The 21,552-nt window shown below is 37.6% G+C and overlaps 1 protein-coding gene across 2 annotated transcripts in view; it reads left to right on the top strand.

Annotated features, from left to right (window-relative positions):
• Plppr5 (phospholipid phosphatase related 5) overlaps positions 1-20,122 on the top strand; it is a 115,709-nt gene extending 95,587 nt beyond the window's left edge. For both annotated transcript variants that reach the window (XM_040751973.1, XM_040751972.1), the window contains 3 exons: positions 2,526-2,660; positions 15,495-15,631; positions 17,245-20,122. In XM_040751973.1, the coding sequence (XP_040607907.1) occupies positions 2,526-2,660; positions 15,495-15,629 (270 nt within the window). In that variant the 3' untranslated portion in view covers positions 15,630-15,631; positions 17,245-20,122. The remainder of the gene's footprint in view (positions 1-2,525; positions 2,661-15,494; positions 15,632-17,244) is intronic.
• Positions 20,123-21,552: the final 1,430 nt, after the last annotated feature.

Genomic DNA, 21,552 nt, shown 5'->3' with positions numbered 1-21,552 from the left:
AAACATGAATCGAGGTACTTCCTTATACAGTGTGAAATTTCATTTTGAGCCTGATGCTCTTATAGAGTCCTGTGTGAGCACAGAGAAAACAAGAACACTGAAACACAGTGAGCTTGCCTAGCTGAGGGCTCAGGGGAGACTTCCATGGGAAAGCAAAGCCATAAAGCACTTGTTCCACATATATGAGGATTCCTGGATCCATGAAATGCTGGGTGAGCAATGTTGGTGTCTGTAATCCCAGCACATTGAAGACTGAGAGAAAACACCTTTTGGACAAGCTAATTAGATAGACTAGTGGGTTTGGTGAGCTCTGAATTGAAGTAAGGGATCCTGAATGAATATGTGTTAGAAGAGTGATTTCTGGAAGTGTGTTTTAGGATATGGATGTGAAACTCTGTGTCATTAAAATTGTTACCTAAAGTTAGCAAATCTATCCTTTGTGTGTCAGAGCAGTGTTCATTCATCAAAGTAGAGCCTGCAGACCAAATTGGACCTATTGTCTGCCTTAGTAAGGGAAGCTTATGAGAATTTCAACATATCTTCTCGGTTGAGCATCTGGAATTGCTGCCTTCCCTTCAAAATATAGAGTTGAGTAGTTGCGATTGCTTCTATCAGTTGCTAGATGAATATTCCATGATGATAACTCAGGTAGTCATCAGTCTAATTACAGAGGAAGGCCAGTTCAGGCACCTTCTCCAGTAATGCTTAGGGTCTTTGCTGGGGTCATCCTTGTGGATTTCTGAGAATTTTCCTAGTGCTATGGTTCTGGCTAACCCCACAATGGTTCTTTCTATCAAGATATCTCTTTCCTTACGCTCCCTCTCTGTCCTTTCCCCTTCTCAACCATTGCATTCCCTCATGTTCTCCTCCCCTCCCACTTCTCCCCTTCCCCTATTTTTCTGCTCTCCCTCCTCCCTCCACACACTCCCAATTTTCTCAGGAGATTTTGTCTATTTCCCCTTCCCAGGGGTATCCAAGTATGTCTCTCTTAGGGTTCTCCTTGTTACTCACACATTCTTGAACAATCTACTTCTTTTAGTCTTTTGTGTGATCACCACAACTTTATAAGGTAAAAAGTGTACTGAATAAAACCTTCAATCCCTTATCATCCTTACTTTAAAGATCATGGTAAATGCAGAAAAAGTTGTCGTATGGTAGTATTGAGGTTTTATCTATGGTTTTAACCTATAATTCTTTTAGGACTTAGGAAGGTTTAAAGCAATAATTTTGTGATATAAAGTATTGTATATAGTATATGTTATTATTTCATACCCTTGTGTATTTTATTCAAAAATGGGTGAGTAACCAAGATTTAATTGCTATTTAGAATTACTTAGTAATAATGTAGCTGGAGAGATGACTTAGAGGTTAAGAGCACTGGCTGCTCTTTCAGAGGACCCATTTTTTGTTCCCAACACACATGTATTGGCTCACTACCATCTGGAGCTCTAGTTCCACGTCATCTAACCTCCTCTTCTGACCATCATGTGCAGGCACATACATGATGCTCATACATATATGTGGGCAAGAACTCTTACACATAAAATTAAGTAAATCTTCAAAAATTTTAGAAACAAAATAAGCATTCATTAGTATGCTTAACAAAAGAAAATCACCCACTGATAAATTTATGAAAATACACAATTTATTGACTAAGCATTTACTTTATGTAAAATGAATATTAGGTGGAAACTAACATTAAGTCCTATTTACTCTAGAATAAAAAGCCCAGGAAAAGAAAATAGCCCTCACCATAGGAACTGATTTTCCTGTGTTGCTTAAATCATTAGTCTTTAAATATGATTCATTTTCATCAGAAACTTCTGGAATGCATTTAAAAGTTTTGTCTTCCTCACCTATTAAATCAGAATCATTTTCTAGGAAAGTATATTTTTAACATTACAGGAACTTAATTTTCATGCATGGTTCACATTTTCACCTCTAGCATATAATCAGTTAAAATGAGGGTCAATTTCCTTTATGTGAAAAGTCTTCTATTTCAGTAGTATCTCTGGTAAGCTATTTCTCAAATCTTGCCTATATATGAGAAACAATATACAACAAACTAGTATAATTAAAGGGGTATTATTATATTAGATTTTTCCAACTGTCAAGGATTAGTGTGAATGCAATACTCTTGAAGCACTGAGAAATAATGAGCATGAAAATTAAGTTGTGGGTTAGCCACATTAGGGATATGTTAGCTTGCTGTGAATTTTTATAAGGTTATGCTGTTAATTTTGGATTGGATTGAGCATTTTCTATACATCAATGAACATTATGGAATATCAGAATTGTCATTATTCATTCTGTTACATATTCACTGGTGAATTTTCTTGAACCTACCTGCACTGCAATAACTATTCAAATTTATTCATTGTAAATCTGGTTGTGAAGTTTTATTCATATAACATAGGTAATTTTTTTAAAACTTAGTTGCTTTGGGAGTTTTATTAAACTCCTAAAAAGGGCGATAGCTGTAGGATGCATGACTTTTTAACTGCAATTGTTTCCTGACATTTTAGGTTGTATGCGTGGTAAATAATTTCAAAGGAAGACAACCAGAGAATGGGCACATGCACAGGGACACTGTGGCCCGTATGCCGATGATCAACATTCCTCGAGTAGAAAGTCCTTTGGAAAAGGTAGCATCTGTGCAGGTGATTCATAATTTCCTTTCTAGACCAAATTTGCCAGATATTTCTAGTTGTGTATTCAAAGAGTGTATGTACAGATTTTTTTGCTTAGATTCACCTCAGAATGCAAGGAGTCATTTAGCAGAGTTTATTACTGGAAAGATTTTAGAAAATGTAAGCATTTTGGGATGGGTCGGGACAGGATGAAACAGGAGTGGATCAGGTATTCTGGCACTCGGGAGTCAGAATACTGAGTGTTACACAGTTCAGGTGGAAAGGCGTCCTGGAGCTGGGGAGCCAAGGACCACCACAGGTTGCAGTAAGTTTAGCTGCTTACAGCCTTGCCTCAGGGAAAGGCTTCTCCGGTGTATCAGGTGTATCAGCTCCACTCTGGGAGGACAGGATCTTCCAGCTGGGGATGAGCTGGGGATGTTCGCCTAGTATAGCAGTTTTGCTTGGCAGGAGGTTTCGCCAGCGAAGTTGCTACAGTTCAGCTCTGCTCCTGGAAGGTGTAACAACTCCGCTCTGCCAAGGGAAGGTTTCCCAGGCAGCCCTGCTCGCTCCACTCTGCTCTGCTCTGGCCAGGGTCGCCTCTGCTCCTTTGCCTCTGCAAAACAAGATCTTCACCCAAAGCTCATCCAAAGGGGTTTATTGGAAGGCAGCTGGACCAGCCAAGCTTACCATACACAGGGTTTATATAGGGATTCTTGGGGGCGGGGAAGTTTTTCCAGGGTAGGGATTGGTCGGATTTCAGTGCTGAGCTGAGATTGGCTAGAGCTCTGCTAGAGGATTGGTTACTTTTCTGCACAGGATTAAGGTCAGATTTGGCTCTGGTTTCAGGGCCAAAGTGTGTTTCTTTCTCTGGCCCTTTTTAGCCTTTTGGCTCCAACTTTAGGGCCAGGGTGCATTTCTTTCACTGACTCTGATCCAGGGACAAAGTGTGTTCCTTTGGCACTGGTTTTAGGGTCAGGGTACATTTCTTTGGTTCTGGTTACAGGGCCAAAGCGTGTTTCTTTGGCTCTGCTCAGGGTGTGTTTCTTTGACTGGCCCCTTTTCCCTACAGAAAATGCATATCTCATTTAAAGTACCCATGGATATCCTTCATGTTGGAAGCTTGGTAACTATGCATAGAACCCATCTACCACTTTGCTACAATGTCTAAGAAATACTGTTCACTGGCCTCACACACAAGCAGAATAAAAAGACACATTTACTTACAAATATATGCATTTTTCTATAAAGTATACTCCAGTTCTCCCATGTTCTCTGCCAATTAAAAAGTGCTTCATAAGCTGTCATCACACAAATAGTGCCCAGGAGACATGCACTGAATCTCAGTGCACAAAGATCTGGCATCATGCAAACTCCAGCTGTGCTTCCTGGATGGAAGAGATACCAAGGGTTAGGCTGGGCTGCATTTGTGCACAGACAATGTTTTAAACAGCAGGCCCAGGCCTTGGTGGGTGTCCCTGTGAGCAAGAAGTCAAGTACATTGCAAAAAAATTGTTCTTGCAACTTCTGTGAAGCAGATAGGGGGATGTTTCCTAAATGTTGCTGCTGTACTTTGCAATTGTAATTAGTCAAATTATTACTCAAGGGCTATCTCACAGCTTCTCTTCAGCTCTGTGCCCACATATTTTTAGTATAATTAAAATATAATTACATCATTTCCCCCCTTTTCTTCCCCTCCTTCAGCTCTTACAGTGTATTCCTTCCTTGCCTTTTCCCAGATTCACGTGTCTTTATGCTTTGTTCTCATTTGTTCTTGCCCTCTACTGCTCTCTCTTGCCTACTCACCAACTGTTTGCCTCCCTTCCATTAGTTTCCCACTCTGCATTATCACATGTGGAATAAAACTTCCCTTGGGATAACCATAAGCTACATCTTACTATAGCGAAAGCAAATGTTTACTTTTTGAATGAATGTGTTGATGTGTAGGGTAGGGTGCATTGTTAGTACCCTTTCAGGCTCACAAGATCAGTATGGTTCAGTAGAACATTGTTATGCTTGTATCACAGGATAGCACAGGTGCCAACGTCGTTTGTGCTGTTTATAGCAAATGGTATTCTTGGTGAGAGATCTCATGCGTTCACATGTGATAAGATTAATCCTGTGTGTTGTATCCACTCCTCAGCCCTCCACCTCCATGCTTTCTGGGATTTAGATTCCCTCTCCCTCTCAATTTTAAATTTAATTTAGAAAAAAACCCACTGGGTCCAATTGCTGCTTCCAAATGCGCATGGGTATGGAATCATCCACGGATCATGGCTAACTTGGTAGTGACCACCCTATAAAGACAAGTGATTCTCCTTCTCTCGCCATCAATCGACTACCCAATGCCCTTCAGGTAGGGTTGGCACCTAATGAGGTCTTCCCCAGCCTGTGCTAGAAGTTTCAACTGGATTCACTTCTGCAGGTTAGCACAGCTGCCTGGAGTTCATGTGTTCAACAGCAACATCATGTCTGGAGAACATCATGTTATAACTCTTCTCCTCATCCTTTGGCTCTTACATTCTTTCCACTCCATCTTCCACCGTGTTCTCTGAGATGAACGCAGGAAACAGTTGATACAGATGCCCTACCTATGACTGAGCAATTACAATTGTTCATTATTAGATAATGAACAGTAATGAGTCTCTGGATTAATTGATTTCCACTACAGTAGGTAGCATTTGTAACCAAGGTTAGGAGCAGCATAGATCTACTGCTATAGTCATAGATATTTAGAAGTCAGTTTGACAACATAACTACTTAAAAATCAGCTTTAGTAGGTGCTCCCCTCGTCCCAGTGACTTCCCTAACTATGGGATTTGACAATGCTGACAGTACCAGGCAAGAAATCCCTCCGTAAAGCATATCTCAAACCCACATAGACAGTGAAATATTATTCAACTATAATGAAATATAAAGTCATTGACTTTGCAGGATAAGGTCTAGAAATGGAAATAAAAACTACTGAGTGAGGTGACCCAGGTCCCTAAAAACGAAAACCATATGTTCTTTTTTGTATGTGGATTCTAGCTTCAAATCTTTTTAACCTGGAATGCATGCAGAATCCAGGAAAATAGAAGCAAGTTATTAGAAGAAAAAGGATGTATTTAGGGAGCAGAAATTTTAGAATATAGGTGAAATGAAAGCAAAGAGAGGCAATTCTGGGGACAGAAGGTTCTAGTATGTAGAGGAGTGATAAGAATGGAGAAGTGAGAGATTGGTGAAGGCGTAACCAAAATGAAATGCACGTGATCTTGAAAACACATAAAACATTTAATAAGAGCTAATAGTACCAGATGTGATACAATAGAAGGGAGTACTGTGGGCACAGGACATGGAGAAAGGGACGAACAGAAGGTGAGTTAAGCAAAATCAAGGATGTATGAAAACACTTGTGAAACTTTACTAGTTTGTAAGCAAATGAAAATGCTATTTTTCTAAAACTAAGGCGAATTTGAATAGAGGTACTTCTCATCTGTGTACATGATAGAAGACTTGTTACAAAATAAAAATCTGATGCCAGACATGGCTTGCATTTCATGTAAGTGATTGTTTAGGGAAACATCAAAATAATACAGGCTTGTTCCTGGTTGCCTGTTAACACTAGAGGCTAAGAACTTATTGTTGAAGATGCTGGCTTCTGGACATAGAAAAATCAACCTTGAACTGGCAAGGAAACACTCCTGGCTGGCTGTTTTTCATAGTACTATACAGTGCTATGCACCCTTCTGGGAGAGAAAGGACAACAGTGGTCTTATTTAGTACTAGTCTCTATAAGCTATAATATCAACTTGCCAGGAAAGGAGGCCCACTACTGCAGTAGTGGCAACATTGTTTATGGGGGCAAACAATCACTCTCTTGATTGGCTTTGAGGTCTGGTATGCCTTCTTATTGGTAGTAAGTTTTTGTTCTTTGAAACAGTGTAGATGCTCTCAAACTCACTGTACAACTTGTGGTGGTTTAGAACTCACAGAAATCCTCTGGTTGCAGCCTCCCAAATGCAGAACGACTACTGTGAGTCACCTTGCCTGGAGTGTTTAAAATATCCCATTTTCTTAAGCTTATCTTTAGAAGGTCTGGTTATGCTTCCTCAATTAAACCCATTAACTGGTATGTTCATACTGACCAAAATTCCCTAGGGAAAAAAAACAAATTTTGTTATTAATTCATGCCAGATGAAGTAATTTTTTAAAAAGAGAATGAGTGTCCCAAAACTGAGTGGGTTATTACTTTCGTTCAAAACAATACATACAAGTAAAGGAAACAGCTGGCAAGATGGCCAAGTGATTAAGAACACTGTAAGTTCTTCCAAAAGACCCAGGTATGGATCCCAGTACTCAACTGGCAGTTCACAACTGTGTAGCTCCAGATAGTCTCCCAAGATAAGATACAATCTTTTGGATTCTTTGGGTACCAGACACAAATGTAGAATACAAACATACATGTAGAAAAAAACACTCAAACATATAAATTAAAAGATATTTAAATATAACCAAGCAGATCAAACGCAAGAGAAACAATTGCCTTTAGTTCTTAAGCTAAGCTGCACAGAAGCATGGTATATAATGGGTTAACAAACATGGAATGAAACTATATAGTAATAAAGTTATCTTCCTGAAAATGTCCATGATCTGAATCTCCTCACATGTTTTATCCAAATGAGGACATAGAATTGAGTTTTTTAGCTCTTTCACTCAGAAGTTGAAGATTCCATAAGGGAAATGTTTAGATTGTTCAGAAATCCTTTCTCACACACATTAGGAAATTAAACTGAGATAATATACTTCACTTCAAGTGGGAATAATCAGAACATAAATTTATATTTCTTAATGTGACTTTGTGACAAACATGGTAGACAGTGTATATGTCTGGGATGGCACGAGGCTTGCATTTGGATCTCTAGCTTTCACATAAAAAAGAGATGTTGTTACATGTATCTATAACCCTGGTGCTAGGAAGGCAGATGCAAGCAGTCATTTTAACCATTTAGGGATCTGTATTTTTAGGGAGCAATTCTGTCTAAAAATAAGGATTGAAAAAGCCACTCAGTGTTGACCTTTGGTCTTTGTGCATATTAACACATGTCCATCAGCCTGCACATACAATTGCACATGTCTGCACAAACACTGTACAACCCCCCATACATACACACCATAAGGAAGTATACTACAGTTATTGTCCATGGCATGTCCATCCTTTCCACAGTACAGGAAATTAAAAAGAACACATGGAATGAAAGATAAACTAGAAGCTGTATGATTAGAATGTGTGGCATGACAGGTTTAAAAACAATAATAGAAATCATTAAGAAGAAAGGAAATTCATGCTGCGGAAAGTAAAAGCACTCAGATTAAGAAAGGCTAAAGAGAGAGCTGGAGAGATGACTCAGCAATTAAAAGGGCATATTGCTCTTGGAGCAGGCCCAAGTCCTAGTCCCATCATTAATGCTAGGAGACTTAGGGCTACCTGAAACCCAGTTCCAGGGGATCTTACACCTCTGACTGTGGCAGGTACCTGCACTCACATGTACAAACTCAAATATGGATATATACACATACATGTCATTAAAATTAAAAATATTTTACTTCTTTAAAAACATAGACTAAAGAATAAATGAGCAATAAAGAAACCTTTCTTCAAATAAGTACTTTAATATTTAATATGGGTAAGTTAGCTAGATATAAGGTAAAACTGAAATATGTACTACAAACCAGAGATTCATTGAAAACTAACAATACCAAAGAAAGAATCCTACAAATGTGATAGAAGACAGAAGAATCCTACAGCTGTGGTAAAAGAGAGTGACATTCTCAACCGTTAACTACCTCTTCAGACAGACTATGCATTTTGCTTCTTTAGTTTGGACTTGGCTATTAGCCTATGAATAGAATGGAGAGACACTTCATTGGTCAACAGTTTACTTGGTCTTGGGGCTGTCTTTCCACCCTGCTAGCCTTATGACTTCTCTGGGAGAAACCTGTTTCAGCCTAGACTCTGGTACAGGAAAGAATAGGAAGCAGACTAGCAACACAGAACCTATCCACCAATGTGTAATATGAGAAATACGTAACAGGAGCCACAGGGGTTTAGAGGTTGTCAGAGTATATTGTGAAGTCACACAGACTTTTCACAAACCTGTGCTTATCAATGAAACTGGTCATGTAAATTCACACCCTGATTAATTGTAGCTGAGTGAAAAGTGGTGATCAGTAACCATGCTCCAGAAATCGCCAGATGTCACAAAGAGTATGTACAATTATGGATGGAAATCTCCATGCCTAATATCATGGTGACTATAAACAGAATGCTATAGATTTTAAGAGAACTCCCCATGATCAGGGAATCCTGGGAACTGAGATTTCCCTTGAAAAGGTAGTATGACAGGAATCAAGGGGAAATATGAGGTGGAATTTATTCAGAATGGTGTGTGTGTGTGTGAGTGAGTGAGTGTGTGTATGAAGAGAACTAGTTTCAATGACTTGAAATTATGTCTTTGAAATCCAGTTCCTCTGCACTACAACCCAGGATTTCTTGTGTGGTTTCTTGCCAAGACAAACATGATTATCCACTGTAGTGCTCACTGTAAGAAATTTCTTTGAAGTGTCATGAGTAACTGACTATCTATTTAAAATTAAATTGCTTTTGTATAAAGCAAATCTTTGCTTCATGGAACTGCTGAATGATATATAATGTTCTATATAACCACAATGGCAGATTTAGTAGTGATTAGGTGTTGCAATAGTTAGTGGGGATAAATCAATTCACACTTTAGACAATTAAGGAAGGTTTTGAGCATGTATGAAAACAACTTAAAAATAAATTTACATGCTATTCTCATATATTTTATTTTACTTTAAAAAGAAACTGGAAACAAATAAAAATGCATCAGGCATCTACTCCTGAACTGTTTGTTCTTTTTTATTTGTGTTAATTTTTCTTCCTTCTTTTCTTTGTGTTAATTTTCCTTCCTTCTTTTCTTTCTTTCTTTCTTTCTTTTTGTTATTTTATGTATGGTTGTCAGTTTTTGTTGTTGTTTTTTATTTGAGCTAGATAGAGCTAGATAGATAGATAGATATAAGTAGATAGACAAATATATGTAGGTAGGTAGATGATAGATAGATAGATAGATAGATAGATAGATAGATAGATAGATGATAGAAAGAACACGAAGTTAGGTGGGGTGTGAGGAGGATCTGGAAGGAATTGGGGGAGGGGAAACATGTTGAAAATATATTGTTTGAAGAAAAACTTTTAAACAAGAAAGCAGAAAAATAATTGAAGCAGTTATTAACAATCTTTGGACTAACTAAACATGGAATACACTAGTGTCCTGTGTCATGGTTTCAAATTATTGATTGTGCTATTCATGTCTGTGTATTCAGGATTTATTTTTCCACACAGTAGAGGAATCATATTATACAAGGTAAAGAATAACAGGCAGGCTTTTTCCCAGGTATCCAGCAGCCTTTTATGAAAGCATCTTCCTGAGAATTACTTTTGAATGGTGTAAGGGTGATGCGTGTAGCTTAGGTGGATATGATTCATTCAGCCATTAGTTAGGGAGAGAACAATCAAAGGTGGAATGGTGGGTGAACTATCTTGTCTCAGCAGCATGTGCATTTGTACATAGGGGGTGTTCAGAGGTGTCCACCCCTTCTCCTCAGTCTGAAGCATCTAAGAACTATGAAAACTTTCTGCAAAGAAAATACTCTCTAAAAATCAGAGTGGGGATTGGGTCGGGGGGGGGCCTGGAGGGCCCGATGGGGGCAGGGAGAAAGGGAGCGAGAGGGAGCTGGGATTGACATGTGAAGCAAGCTTGTTTCTAGAAATGAAAAAACAACAATGAAGGGAATAAATAGTAAACCCACTGTCTTATGAACCAAATCCTTAGTCTTTAATTTATTGTTTTAGGTAAAGAGGCAAACAAAATGCAAAAGTCACTAATTTTAATATCTTGTGAAAACTTAAAATGCAGGTCTGAGGTTATAGTTTAGTAATCAAAATCTTACTAAATGTTAATGGACAAATATTGTAACTATAGTTCTTGTTTGATAACTGTTCTGTTATATGTAATTTGACTATGTTAAAGTTAAAACATTTCTTTTTATTTAGACATAAAAGAGGAGATGATGGTGGAAGTCCTTTTGTATATATGTAACTAAAACACTGTTGGCCAATAGGGAAGCAAGATAAATGGAACTAGGTGTCTAGGAGGATTTGGGAAATGTAGTGAAGAGAATAGTTGCCATGTGATAGTGGGGAGAAGATATATGAGGCTGGGTCCTTAGAAAAATAAGTCCTTATAGAAATACATATTAGTAATTATGGATTAATAATTAAGCCAGAGATAGCCAATAAGAAATCAAACAAATGGCCAAAAGCCTTATAACTAATATAGCATCCTATGTGCTATTTGGGGGCTGAGACAGCAGTGCGACCCAAGTGGCTGGCAGGAAGGATACACATTACACTACTGTGCTTGAGACCCTGAGCTGGATACCAGATATGAAAAAAAGGAAATAAAAAGAAAAGAGGAGAGGTGAGAGCAAAGAGATGAGGAGAGAGGGAAGATAGGAAGAGAGGGAATGGAAGAACGTGAAGAAGAAGGGAGAACATACTCAGATAAATAAAACAAAAAAATGAACAGGAAGTAGACATGAGAACTTGAATTTATGTATGTGTGTATGTGGGGTTGCATATAATTGTTTGCGTGAGTGTGTACACATGTGGATGAGCCCCTACATGTGTGCATATGGGTATGGAAGCCAAATGTTTGCATCTGGTGTCTTCTTCTATCATTCTTCACCTTGTTTTCTGGCATGGTCTCTCACTAACCCCAATCCCAATCAATTCAGCTACACAAGCTGCCCAATGAACCTGTATCCTTCCCCATAGCACCATATTATAGTTATACCTGCCACACCTAGCTTTTTACCTGGGTATTTAGAATCCAAACTCAGGTTCTCATACTTGAATGCTTGCACTTTGCTGACTCGGCCATCTTCCTAAGCCCCTTGGAAAATTTTCTGAACAGATTTCAAAACCCTGTGTGAAAATCATGTGTGATGTTACACCTCTATCCCTTAGAACTTTGAAGAGTGAGGCAAGGAAATCATGCTGCCCACATCATGACTATGATGTTAACCCACACTGCGCAATGAAAGTCTGTCTCACAAACGAAAGATAAAAACCTTGGAGTTGTGTGCATAGGTTTCTATAGGGAGAGTTATCTTTGAACATTGGGTTTTCTCAATCTGATATCATATAGATATTTATAAATCAAAAAATAAAACCATCATATCATCAAACTTAACAGTAGAAGCTAAGCTTCTGTGAAAGATTAACAGGTATCTCAAATTAGACAGAGAACCTTATGCATAATATGTCATTTTGTTTCTATAAGAAAACATTAGAGAATATCCTAATTGCAGTTATGTAGAGAAAGAGACACAAATAAAGTAATATGCCCAGGGTCACAACACTGCCCATAATACAAAATGGTATTTTCATTTTTGTGCCACTATGTTGTACAGTGATAATTTCAGAGAGCAAATTCAAGATCACTATACTGTAGTGTAACAATGAAAGCATGTTGGAGAAATTATAATCTGTGTAAATTATGTAAGCATCTTCTTAATTAGGCATGAAAGATTCTCCTTCCATTTCCCTCAGTTAGTAACATTACTAAGGTAAAAATTATAATATGTGCCCTTGTAAGATCAGGTAATGATTTCAGTTCATAGGAAGAGAAACACTGAATGGAGAGTGAATTTTTTGGGTTTAATTCATTCATCCATGTCCTCTTAACAAAGGAAAATAGTGTTTTTGAGACTCTTCGTCTGCCTAATAGACCACGAATAAATAAGGTAGCTCATTTTCAATGTGTTGTTAAAATATTTTACAGTACATTTATTTTATATTTTTCTTCTGCAGCTAAAACAATTAGATGATGAATTAATGATGCCATGTCTAAAAAAACAAATTTTAGACACTGTTATATTGATTTCTGGCAAATCATAGATGTCAGTTCTATTTTTAAAATTAAATTTCAGTATAATAACTGGTTTATAGCCTATGATATTCCCTTTGTCTGTGTGTGCCTGTGCGTGTGCAGGTGCATATGTACCTGTGTTCATGTGCATGTGTCTGTGGAGGCCAGACTCAACTGTGGGCCTCTTCCTTAGATGCCATCTACCTTGTCTTTGAGACTGGATCTCTTACCACCATGGGACTGACTGGCTAATCAGTGAGCCCCAGAGTTCTCTGCATGTCTCTCATTGTCCAGCCCTAGAGTTACAAATGTGTGCCACCATACCTGGCATTTTTGAAGTGGGTTGTGCGGGTGAAACTTCAGTCCTCAATCTTGGGGAGCAAGCATGTAGAGATAGCTTCCTATTCCCTAAAATTCCCAATTTTATGAGTTATAACAAAAGTAAGCTTTCATGTAACCATCAACAATTTCAAGCTGTAAAATTTTAATCTGTCCAGAACTGTCTGCTTTTAATGATAAGCAGCCCACCTCCAACCCCTACCCTTGGCAACCACTGACCTGCTTTCTGCCCTGTACTTTTGTCTTTCTCAGTGTGTCATAAACAAGCTGACACAGTATTCAGGCTTTTGAGTCTGACTTCTTTTAGGTGTGCCAACGGGATTTCCATCCTTACTTTTGTTGATGAGAGTTGCTCTGGGTGTTTTGACCGTATCACAGTATCACAGCTTCTTTTCCCATCATCTGTTTGGAGGGCATTTGGATTGAGCGCAATTGAAGGGAATTATGAATGCAGTCAGTATAAATATTAATGTACAGGTTACTAAGAATGTCAAAGTGATTTCTATTAGGGTTATAATAAATTAAACTTGAATAAATACCTAGTCAAAAGTCTGTAGTATGTCCCTCAGGTCTTTTGATTTTCCAATGTAGCGATGAAGGAGAGTATTTTGTAGACAGACACAGAGGGTAGTACGACAGCTGTGGTAGATGATGACATAGAGGGGAAACTCACCTACACTTCACAGCATCACCCAAGAAGAGGAGACTGGAGAACCATTTGCCCACAGGTAAAGCAAGACCACAGGGATACGAGGCTTGGGGATGTTGTTAAGCACTGTCAGATCATCATGGGGTCCAGATGAGTGGGGAAAAAATGAACCTAAAGCAGGGGTGGATGTAGGAATTAGCACTCCAGAAATGTCCACAAGGTCAAACTTTGAAGTCAGATGAGAGAAGCTAAAAGTTTATATTCATAAACAGGATAGATTTCTGAGAATATGGACTAAAGGTGTGATAGACAGGTAAGTGCTGATCCTTAGGAAGGATTTGAAACTTAGAGGATAAAGTATTTAAATATCTACACCAACCAAGAGCTGTCTTTTATAGCACTTTCAAAAACTGGGCCACAAGCCCAGGGATTCTTCTACAAAAGGCACTGGGTTAGTTCTGGAGATGGGGATAGTATACATCAGGCTTCTTGGGTATTGTGGATATTAAACCAAAACTTAGCCTTGATGCAGATGGATTAGCTGATCTGATGCAGCAGCTCTCAATACGGGCTGCACATGAAGATCAACCAGAGAGCCTTTCTGCATTCTGGTGGTTGTGTGAGGCCTTGGATCAATTAAGGTGAAGCCTCTGGGGATATGCCTATTCTTGGTCAAACTACAGCATGAATCCCAGGAAGAGCGACAGGGCATCTAAAGATCTGGACTGGGAACTGTAGCTTCTCTGGCTACTCAGCTCCTAAGATCTGTGGCTAAAGCCCCAGAAGAGCCTAGAGGAAACTTTTATTTATCTAGCTTGTCAAAGGAAGCCTCCCACCGATCCCTTCTTCATAGGCAGAGAGAATTCTCTCAGAAAGTAGCCCTTTCCCCCTTTTGATTGCACAAAGAGGAGATTATTGAATGAAAAGAAAACTCTGAATTAATATACAATTCTGCACTTAAACAAAATCACAATACAGAAAGAAACTCTAAAAAAATCCTCTGGGCCAAAGAAGCTCATGTCTGAGCTTTTTATTTTCCCTTATTCTCAGTTTCTTTAATCAAAGTAATTGCTTACTTTGAAATTTCCAACCAATTACACAGCCTCAAGTCTGAATTTCTCTAATAATTTTATCATTAAATTTAAAATGATTCCTCTTTACTAAATTATCTCACTCCAAGTCTTCACGTGGCACATTCATGGGAATCAGAGAACACATTCTCCTTCTGGGGTGCTACTTTTGTTTCTCTTTTTGGTTCTTCAGAATCTCTGTAACACAGACTAATCTTGATCACACTATGTATCAACATCTGCCCTTGAACTCTGTAGCCTATCTTTTTGCTGGGATTATAGGTATGCTTTCTGTTCTCCCTTTTGTCCATGCTCCCTGTCTCAATGCAGCCAATGAATGAAATAGGGAAACAAATAGCAAAATGAAGCATGGCATTGTTTTTTATTATGACGTGCAATCTAACTTCTCCTGGCAGACAGCATCCTCATAACAGTGGACTCACTGGTGAATTTAACAGTGGTCTGTTTCCTTATTCAGAATCCTTAGTGCCATACGTTTTGCAGGATGTGAAATATTTTGTATTAAGATATGAGGTCTTTTTGTGCCATCTTGAAAAAGGGAACTATATTCATTTCTGTCTACTTCCCCATGTGTCCAGGCTGAGAGAGCATCCCTCCACATGGTATGGGTTCCCAGAGTCCCTCTGTATGCCAGGAATAAATAAATGACACCAACTGGCATTAGGATGCTTTTATAAACATTATTTAAACTCATTTTGTGTCATCTAACATGACAACCTAGAACTATGAAGTAGCAAGTAGTTTCTCTGATGCAAAGATGTTAATATTTAAATAATATGTAAAATGCGTTTTGTAGGTGTTTCAAAATCAATGTATTGAAGATGATCAAGAAGAAAATTCAGAGGGGAGGTCCTTTAAAGACTGCCTTGCCAGGCTTTTCGGCTGGATAATGGGGATTAGCCACTGCGAGCACCTCCAATTAAGGCAATAAACGTATGTGCGCTTTAGCGCACTGGTGTTGGAGCTATGTTGCAAAAATTAGAGCAAATACAGAGAACCATGTCCTTCTGCACAGGTTTCCAGCACAGCCACAGAGGATCTGCTCCTCACCCCTTAGCTTGTCTGCTGTTGTTACTATTGGTTCCATTTTTTCCTCACTAGAAGTATAGCATTTAAAAATAAATGAAATAGCTTAATATTTTCAAAAAGTATTTATTTTTTGAAATCTCTTGTGTCTAAGTACTTTCCTGGGATGTTCTTTTGCCTCTTTTTCTGAATTTTTTAAGGAAAGGATTTGGGGAGTGGCTCGTCTTTTCAAACAGTAAGTCACCACTAAATTGTGGCATCATAAATAAATGGATCATGACTTCATTCTAGTCCTGTTACATATACATCTGTATAAAGAAATAAATAGTAAAATGGAGATTTTCACATAGAATTTGAAGCAGTAAAATTGTACTTAAACTGGACTGGAGAGATGCCTCAGTGGTGAAGAGCAGTTGCTGCTCTGGTGGAGCCCCTAAGTTTCCAGCACCTATGTCTATAGGCTCTGACATTCAGAATACCAAAACTGACTTAAATTCTCTGAATGTCAGGACCTGAAATGACTTTTAAGACACAATGATTTTTTTCCTCTAGGTGACACCTGCACTCAAGGACAAGCCTCAGTATTTTGCCTGCTGGTGTGATGTGGACTAGAGAGAACATTTTGCTAATGAATACTTAGCAAATTCTATTCTTCATCTACTTGGGCTTAATCTTGGTCATTGTATCTCCTAAGATTCTGTCTGAATAACTCTGAACGTAACTATTATGAAAAGCACTCTGAATAGGTAGTGTGACAAGACAGACTTTTTTCAATGATGCTGTGATCCAATGAGATTGCTCTTCATGCTAGATCTTAATATCATCCCACTCATGTCAGAATTAATCATATACTACCAAATGTCTATCACAATATCTCAGCATCTATGGCATGCATATTCCATGACTAAGGCTATTTCAGTATTAGCCATTCTAAAAAGTTTATTTCTCAATAACTGATAGCTTTTTAAAGACAAAGAAACAAAAAGGGTTTAGTGGTTGTAAAATATCCTGTGGTTGGAGGAAATAAAAACAAGAGCAACACGCCAAGATTTCGGTGTGGAGTCTGAATTAACGCATCAAGAGTGAAGGATTCAAGTAGATCTCTGTCAACTAACAAATGCTATTTCAGTCTAAGCATTTGCCCACCTCACGCTACACCATCTGTCTCACAGGGAGCAATTAGTCTGAAACTGCAGCTTGCACATTGAAATTCCATTAACAGTGAGCAGAATATTAATGCATTTGGTATTGCCATTTGTATCTACCCAAATTTGAGTTTTAATTTTGAACAAAGCAGGTATACCATTTTAATCTATTCAACTAATTAAGAATATGGAATAAAACATTTAATTAGCTAACATAATGTAACAGTACAGAGAATTGAGTTTAATAACACTGTGTGCTTTGGCAACATGCATGTGGGCCACAATTCTATATAAAGCTAATTGACATTTGTCAAAAATGCTAAGTACTTTATAGAATCCAGGGCTCTGACTCTGGAATCCCCTTTTCTTTTCCAGAACCACATCACTGCCTTTGCGGAAGTCACATGATATTGAAGCAGATGGTGTTTCCCTGCACTGGACATCATCCCTTTTTACCATCCATTCATAAGAAAGTTTATTTGATTATACAGGAAATTTATAAAGTTGTCTGAGACTTTTTATAAATTTTAAACTCAACAGCATCCTGTCTGCCCCCACCCCACTAGACTGTGAGCTCCTCGGGAGCAGGGTCATGGCTTTCCCTTGTGTATCCCCAAACACCTACTGCAAAGCCTAGCACAAAGTGTGGGTGTTCAGTAAAAACATGATGATATAATGAACAAATTAATTCTTAAATAAAGTGGTTGGCTTAGTTTCTCAAAAGAATCTCTGTGACTATGTGAAAAGAAACCTCAATGCAGGTTATATTTGTATAGAAAAAAAACCCTCTATTTTGGGCTAGATGAGCCTTTTTTAATTTTTCATACATCTATTCAACAGTGTATCATATTTAATTAGAAGTTAATTTTGAAAGTCATGGGGGCTTTTTACCATGCAGCATGACATTATTTCCATTCTAACAGATTTCAGTGTGTGGGATCATTTTACTTTTAGAGAGTATGTCCTATACTAAATTGTTTGCTCATTATATTATGCTATATTACACTTAAAACACCATTCATACTACACATTCTAAGACTGGTGCTTCTGCTTTTAAAGGGGAAATTGCCAATTTTTACTGTCACTGAGTAATGTATCATAATTAAAATAATTTATTTGGACGTTTTCTTTGACAGTTGTCATTTAATGGTTGAGTAACAATTTTCAAATGCAGGCAATATTTAGAATGCGTTAAGGTAAATCCAGCCCTGATACCTTATTATTGTGTAACTTTCCACCATTAACAGTGTCTCCAGAATGGCTATAGTCTATCCTTAAGCTTCCTTACTGGCCAAGGACTCAAATAATTTAAATGGGAAAGAACCATATCTTAGCATACTATTATGTAGATGCTAGACATATGATTAATGTGTTTTTGTAATTGTCTAATACTTTAATTAAATGTATTTATATTTATTTTATCATTTAATCCTCCCAGAAATCCTGTATAAATATTGAAAGATGGCTTTATTTACACATGAGAAAAAATGAAGCCAAGACTGATAACATGCCCAATACCATACCGCTAGTCAAGGAGAGAGTTAAATCCAAAATTCAGATTTACACTGAACTTGTATTTTTTCCCCTCAAATATGCCACAGCTGCCTCAACATCCATGACACTGAGCCCATTATGAGACCATTAGAGTCCTAAACAACTACCTATGTTAAAAGAATATGAAGAAATGCCAAAATAGAGTTAAGAAGGTGTACAGTATTTTAAATGTCAACCTTATATGAATGAACATAAACATTTTACAAATACAGAGCTATCTAGGGTTATGTTTATAATTCTATAAAAAATAAGGAAGCTCCAGTGTCTGGATGTGAGGCTTTCTGTAAAAGAGAAGTCCAGATCAGGTATCTTCACTCTGTACCTCAGTTGCCATTCAGAAAGTGGCTGAAGGACTAACTTTACAGTAACCATTTGAAATTAAAGATGAAGATGATAACCAAAATATAAGGAGGATGAAATAATGAGTCACTTTGCTGACCCAAGATGCTTGAGTTATATGTGCAGAAATTGATTTAAAAGAAAAACTTTCTAGTCTTGAAAGAGTGTTGAAAGTAAACATTTAATTTACTCTTACTTTCAATAGAAATCAGCAAATAATTAAAACCAAAAGCTTGTCCATTACTTACAAATGGATTTCATTTGTCCAATTCCAGGCCCTTAGGAGTCGAAACACTTCTACTAAAAGCCAAATAAATTCCCTCTTATAAAAATTGAGATCTCTATAGCAATTCAGCTCTTTTGAAAATTTGAGCAAACTTTGCATTTCTTCATCACTTTTAAAGACATTGTTTTAAAAAGCACTAGTAGTGGGTAATAATTTGCTTCCTAGGTCTAGAATAAAGAGTATGAGTATAATATCAAGCAAAGGCAGGTGACTGGTCAGGCTTGTACAATTGTTTAATTCTACTAGTTCTACATCTGCTTTAGAAGGACCCAAGAACAAATGATTTTCCCCTTGGAGGCCTTAACATTATATCAGGGTGTCACTGTCAGTGATGAATTTCTGTACCTTCCCAAACCTGGTCAGTATAAAAGAGTTATAAGTGAAAAACAAAACAAAGGAGGATCAGGGTGAAATCATTTCTAATATTTAAGCATCAAGAACCCAAGTTTGCATGATTATGAAGTTCAGGAAAAATTAAAGAGGCATAAGAATAATCCAAACCCATAAGAGACTACTTAACCATGATGCTATTGCTGAGAATAATGGAAACTACATTTAAGAAAATGTTAAAACAATTGGCAGGAGCTGGAGTTCAGCTCTTGTCTAGCAGCACAGGCCCTGGGTTTGATCCCCAGGACCTGTAAGAGAAAGCACTAATATCAGTATATAAATATGTATATACATAGTATAGTAAAAGCAGGCAATCACATACCTTTCTGATACAGACTCTCAACTTTATTCTACTTCCTTGGGGCCCAGGTCAGTGTAAATTGTTCAAGCTAAAACTTCAGTAGTCTCTGTTTGCATGGCAGAACTTCTGCACAAGTGTTATTTGATGCCTAAGGTAACTTAAAAAGGCTCTTTTACGTTAAAAGAGAGGTGAACATTCTTTGACAGACTTTGTCTATTCAACTTCTAACTGGGCCTCTCTTTTTCTCAGGATCTATCCTAGCCAAATATCTCAGTTACATTTACCTTAGTTTCCTTTGTGAAAGAACAGTGGGGGAGGAAATAATTCTCTGCTGTGTATTGTATTTTTCAAATAAAAATTAAAAAATTAAATTAAAAGATAAATTTCTTTTTCCTTGTGGATTGATCTTTATTGGGGTAGAGGAATAAAGAATGTGCATGGAGTTTAGGGTTCTCATATCGAATGGAGAGTGTTTAAAATACATCAAATTTTGATACCGTCTAGATCAGGGAAATTATCTCTACATTCCATGACCATCCTGGGATCTTGTCAAGTTCCATAGTTGCAAATCATAAAATTCTGGAAACTACTTTGAACACCAAACAGGCTTGTAATTTATAGCCAGTCTTCTTCCTGTGGATGGCAGATAACAAAGAGGTAGATGTCTGTTTGACCTGTCCCCACAGGCATTGTCTATTGAACTCTGTGCTCTGAAAGGCTACCCTCAACATGTGATAAAATGGTTTTGTTGTACACTGAGAACTTGAACCTTTTTAATGAATGCTATAAATTGTAATTCTTTAAAAAATACGAATCAAGGCATTTTATTCCAGATTACAGATGACCACATCTTAAGTAAAAGAGGAATGCTTAATTATTTTCTCTCCTGTCACTTTCAATATATCAGTTGTTTTTAGTCTAATGTATCCATAGTATATGGTTGATTGGCAATGACATGTTTCCTTAAACCATTATTCTTGTGATTCTTTAATTGTAAATTATTTATAAATTCAGACTTCTGTTCTTCACATGTATTACCCAAAGAGTTTCAAACAAGAAAACATAGATGAGTGAGCACACTGACACCTCCACTGTTCAGATATTTTTTTACCAAAATCCATGCCAGTAACTATTTAGAAAGGAATTATTGTCTACACCTTGGCACAATACAAACACAATGGTATTGTATTTTTATTTGCAAAATTGTTACTAGTTGAAAACTAATAGTGTTTTTATTTCTCTTGAGAAGAAAAATGAAATATATTTCAATTGAATTGTTTTTAAAGAAAGAAAAACTCCTCCAAACTGCATAGTAACTTGTCATTTTAAACATGTTTCCTGGGAGATATTGCTCCCTGTGAACGAATCCAATGTTCCTTCATCTAGCATTTTATTGAGTGGTTCCATGTATCAAATGATTCACCCTCGCTAAATAAATGAGAGTTAAAAGGCATACATAACTTTTCTCATGAACGTGAAAGTCATCAGACTGGTCTTGGCTGGCCTGAGAATCTGATGTCTTCCCAATAAAATCTATCAAAGAGCTAAGGACCCACTGCACATTGGCTTGAGAAAGCAGAAACTTGCTGAGTGCTGGCACGGTGGGTGCCGTTTGCCCATCTCATTCATTCAGTCAAAGTAAGTCCCAGAGCCAGTCCAGTTTCAAGAAGGGACTAATAATGAGGTGGGTGCAGGGATGAGTGAAGAATTGCTTCTTGTTGTATATTAAATTTGCCACAAACCTATTTTTTTCTTTTTCCTTTTCTTTTTCAAATCAAGGTTTCTCTGTGTAGCTCTGTAGACCAGGCTGGCC

The sequence above is a fragment of the Mesocricetus auratus genome, unplaced genomic scaffold (genome assembly GCF_017639785.1).
Source record: "Mesocricetus auratus isolate SY011 unplaced genomic scaffold, BCM_Maur_2.0 Super-Scaffold_100009, whole genome shotgun sequence".
Taxonomy (NCBI): domain Eukaryota; kingdom Metazoa; phylum Chordata; class Mammalia; order Rodentia; family Cricetidae; genus Mesocricetus; species Mesocricetus auratus.
The sequence above is the reverse complement of the archived record's forward strand: the minus strand, read 5'-3'. Positions and strand labels throughout refer to the sequence as shown.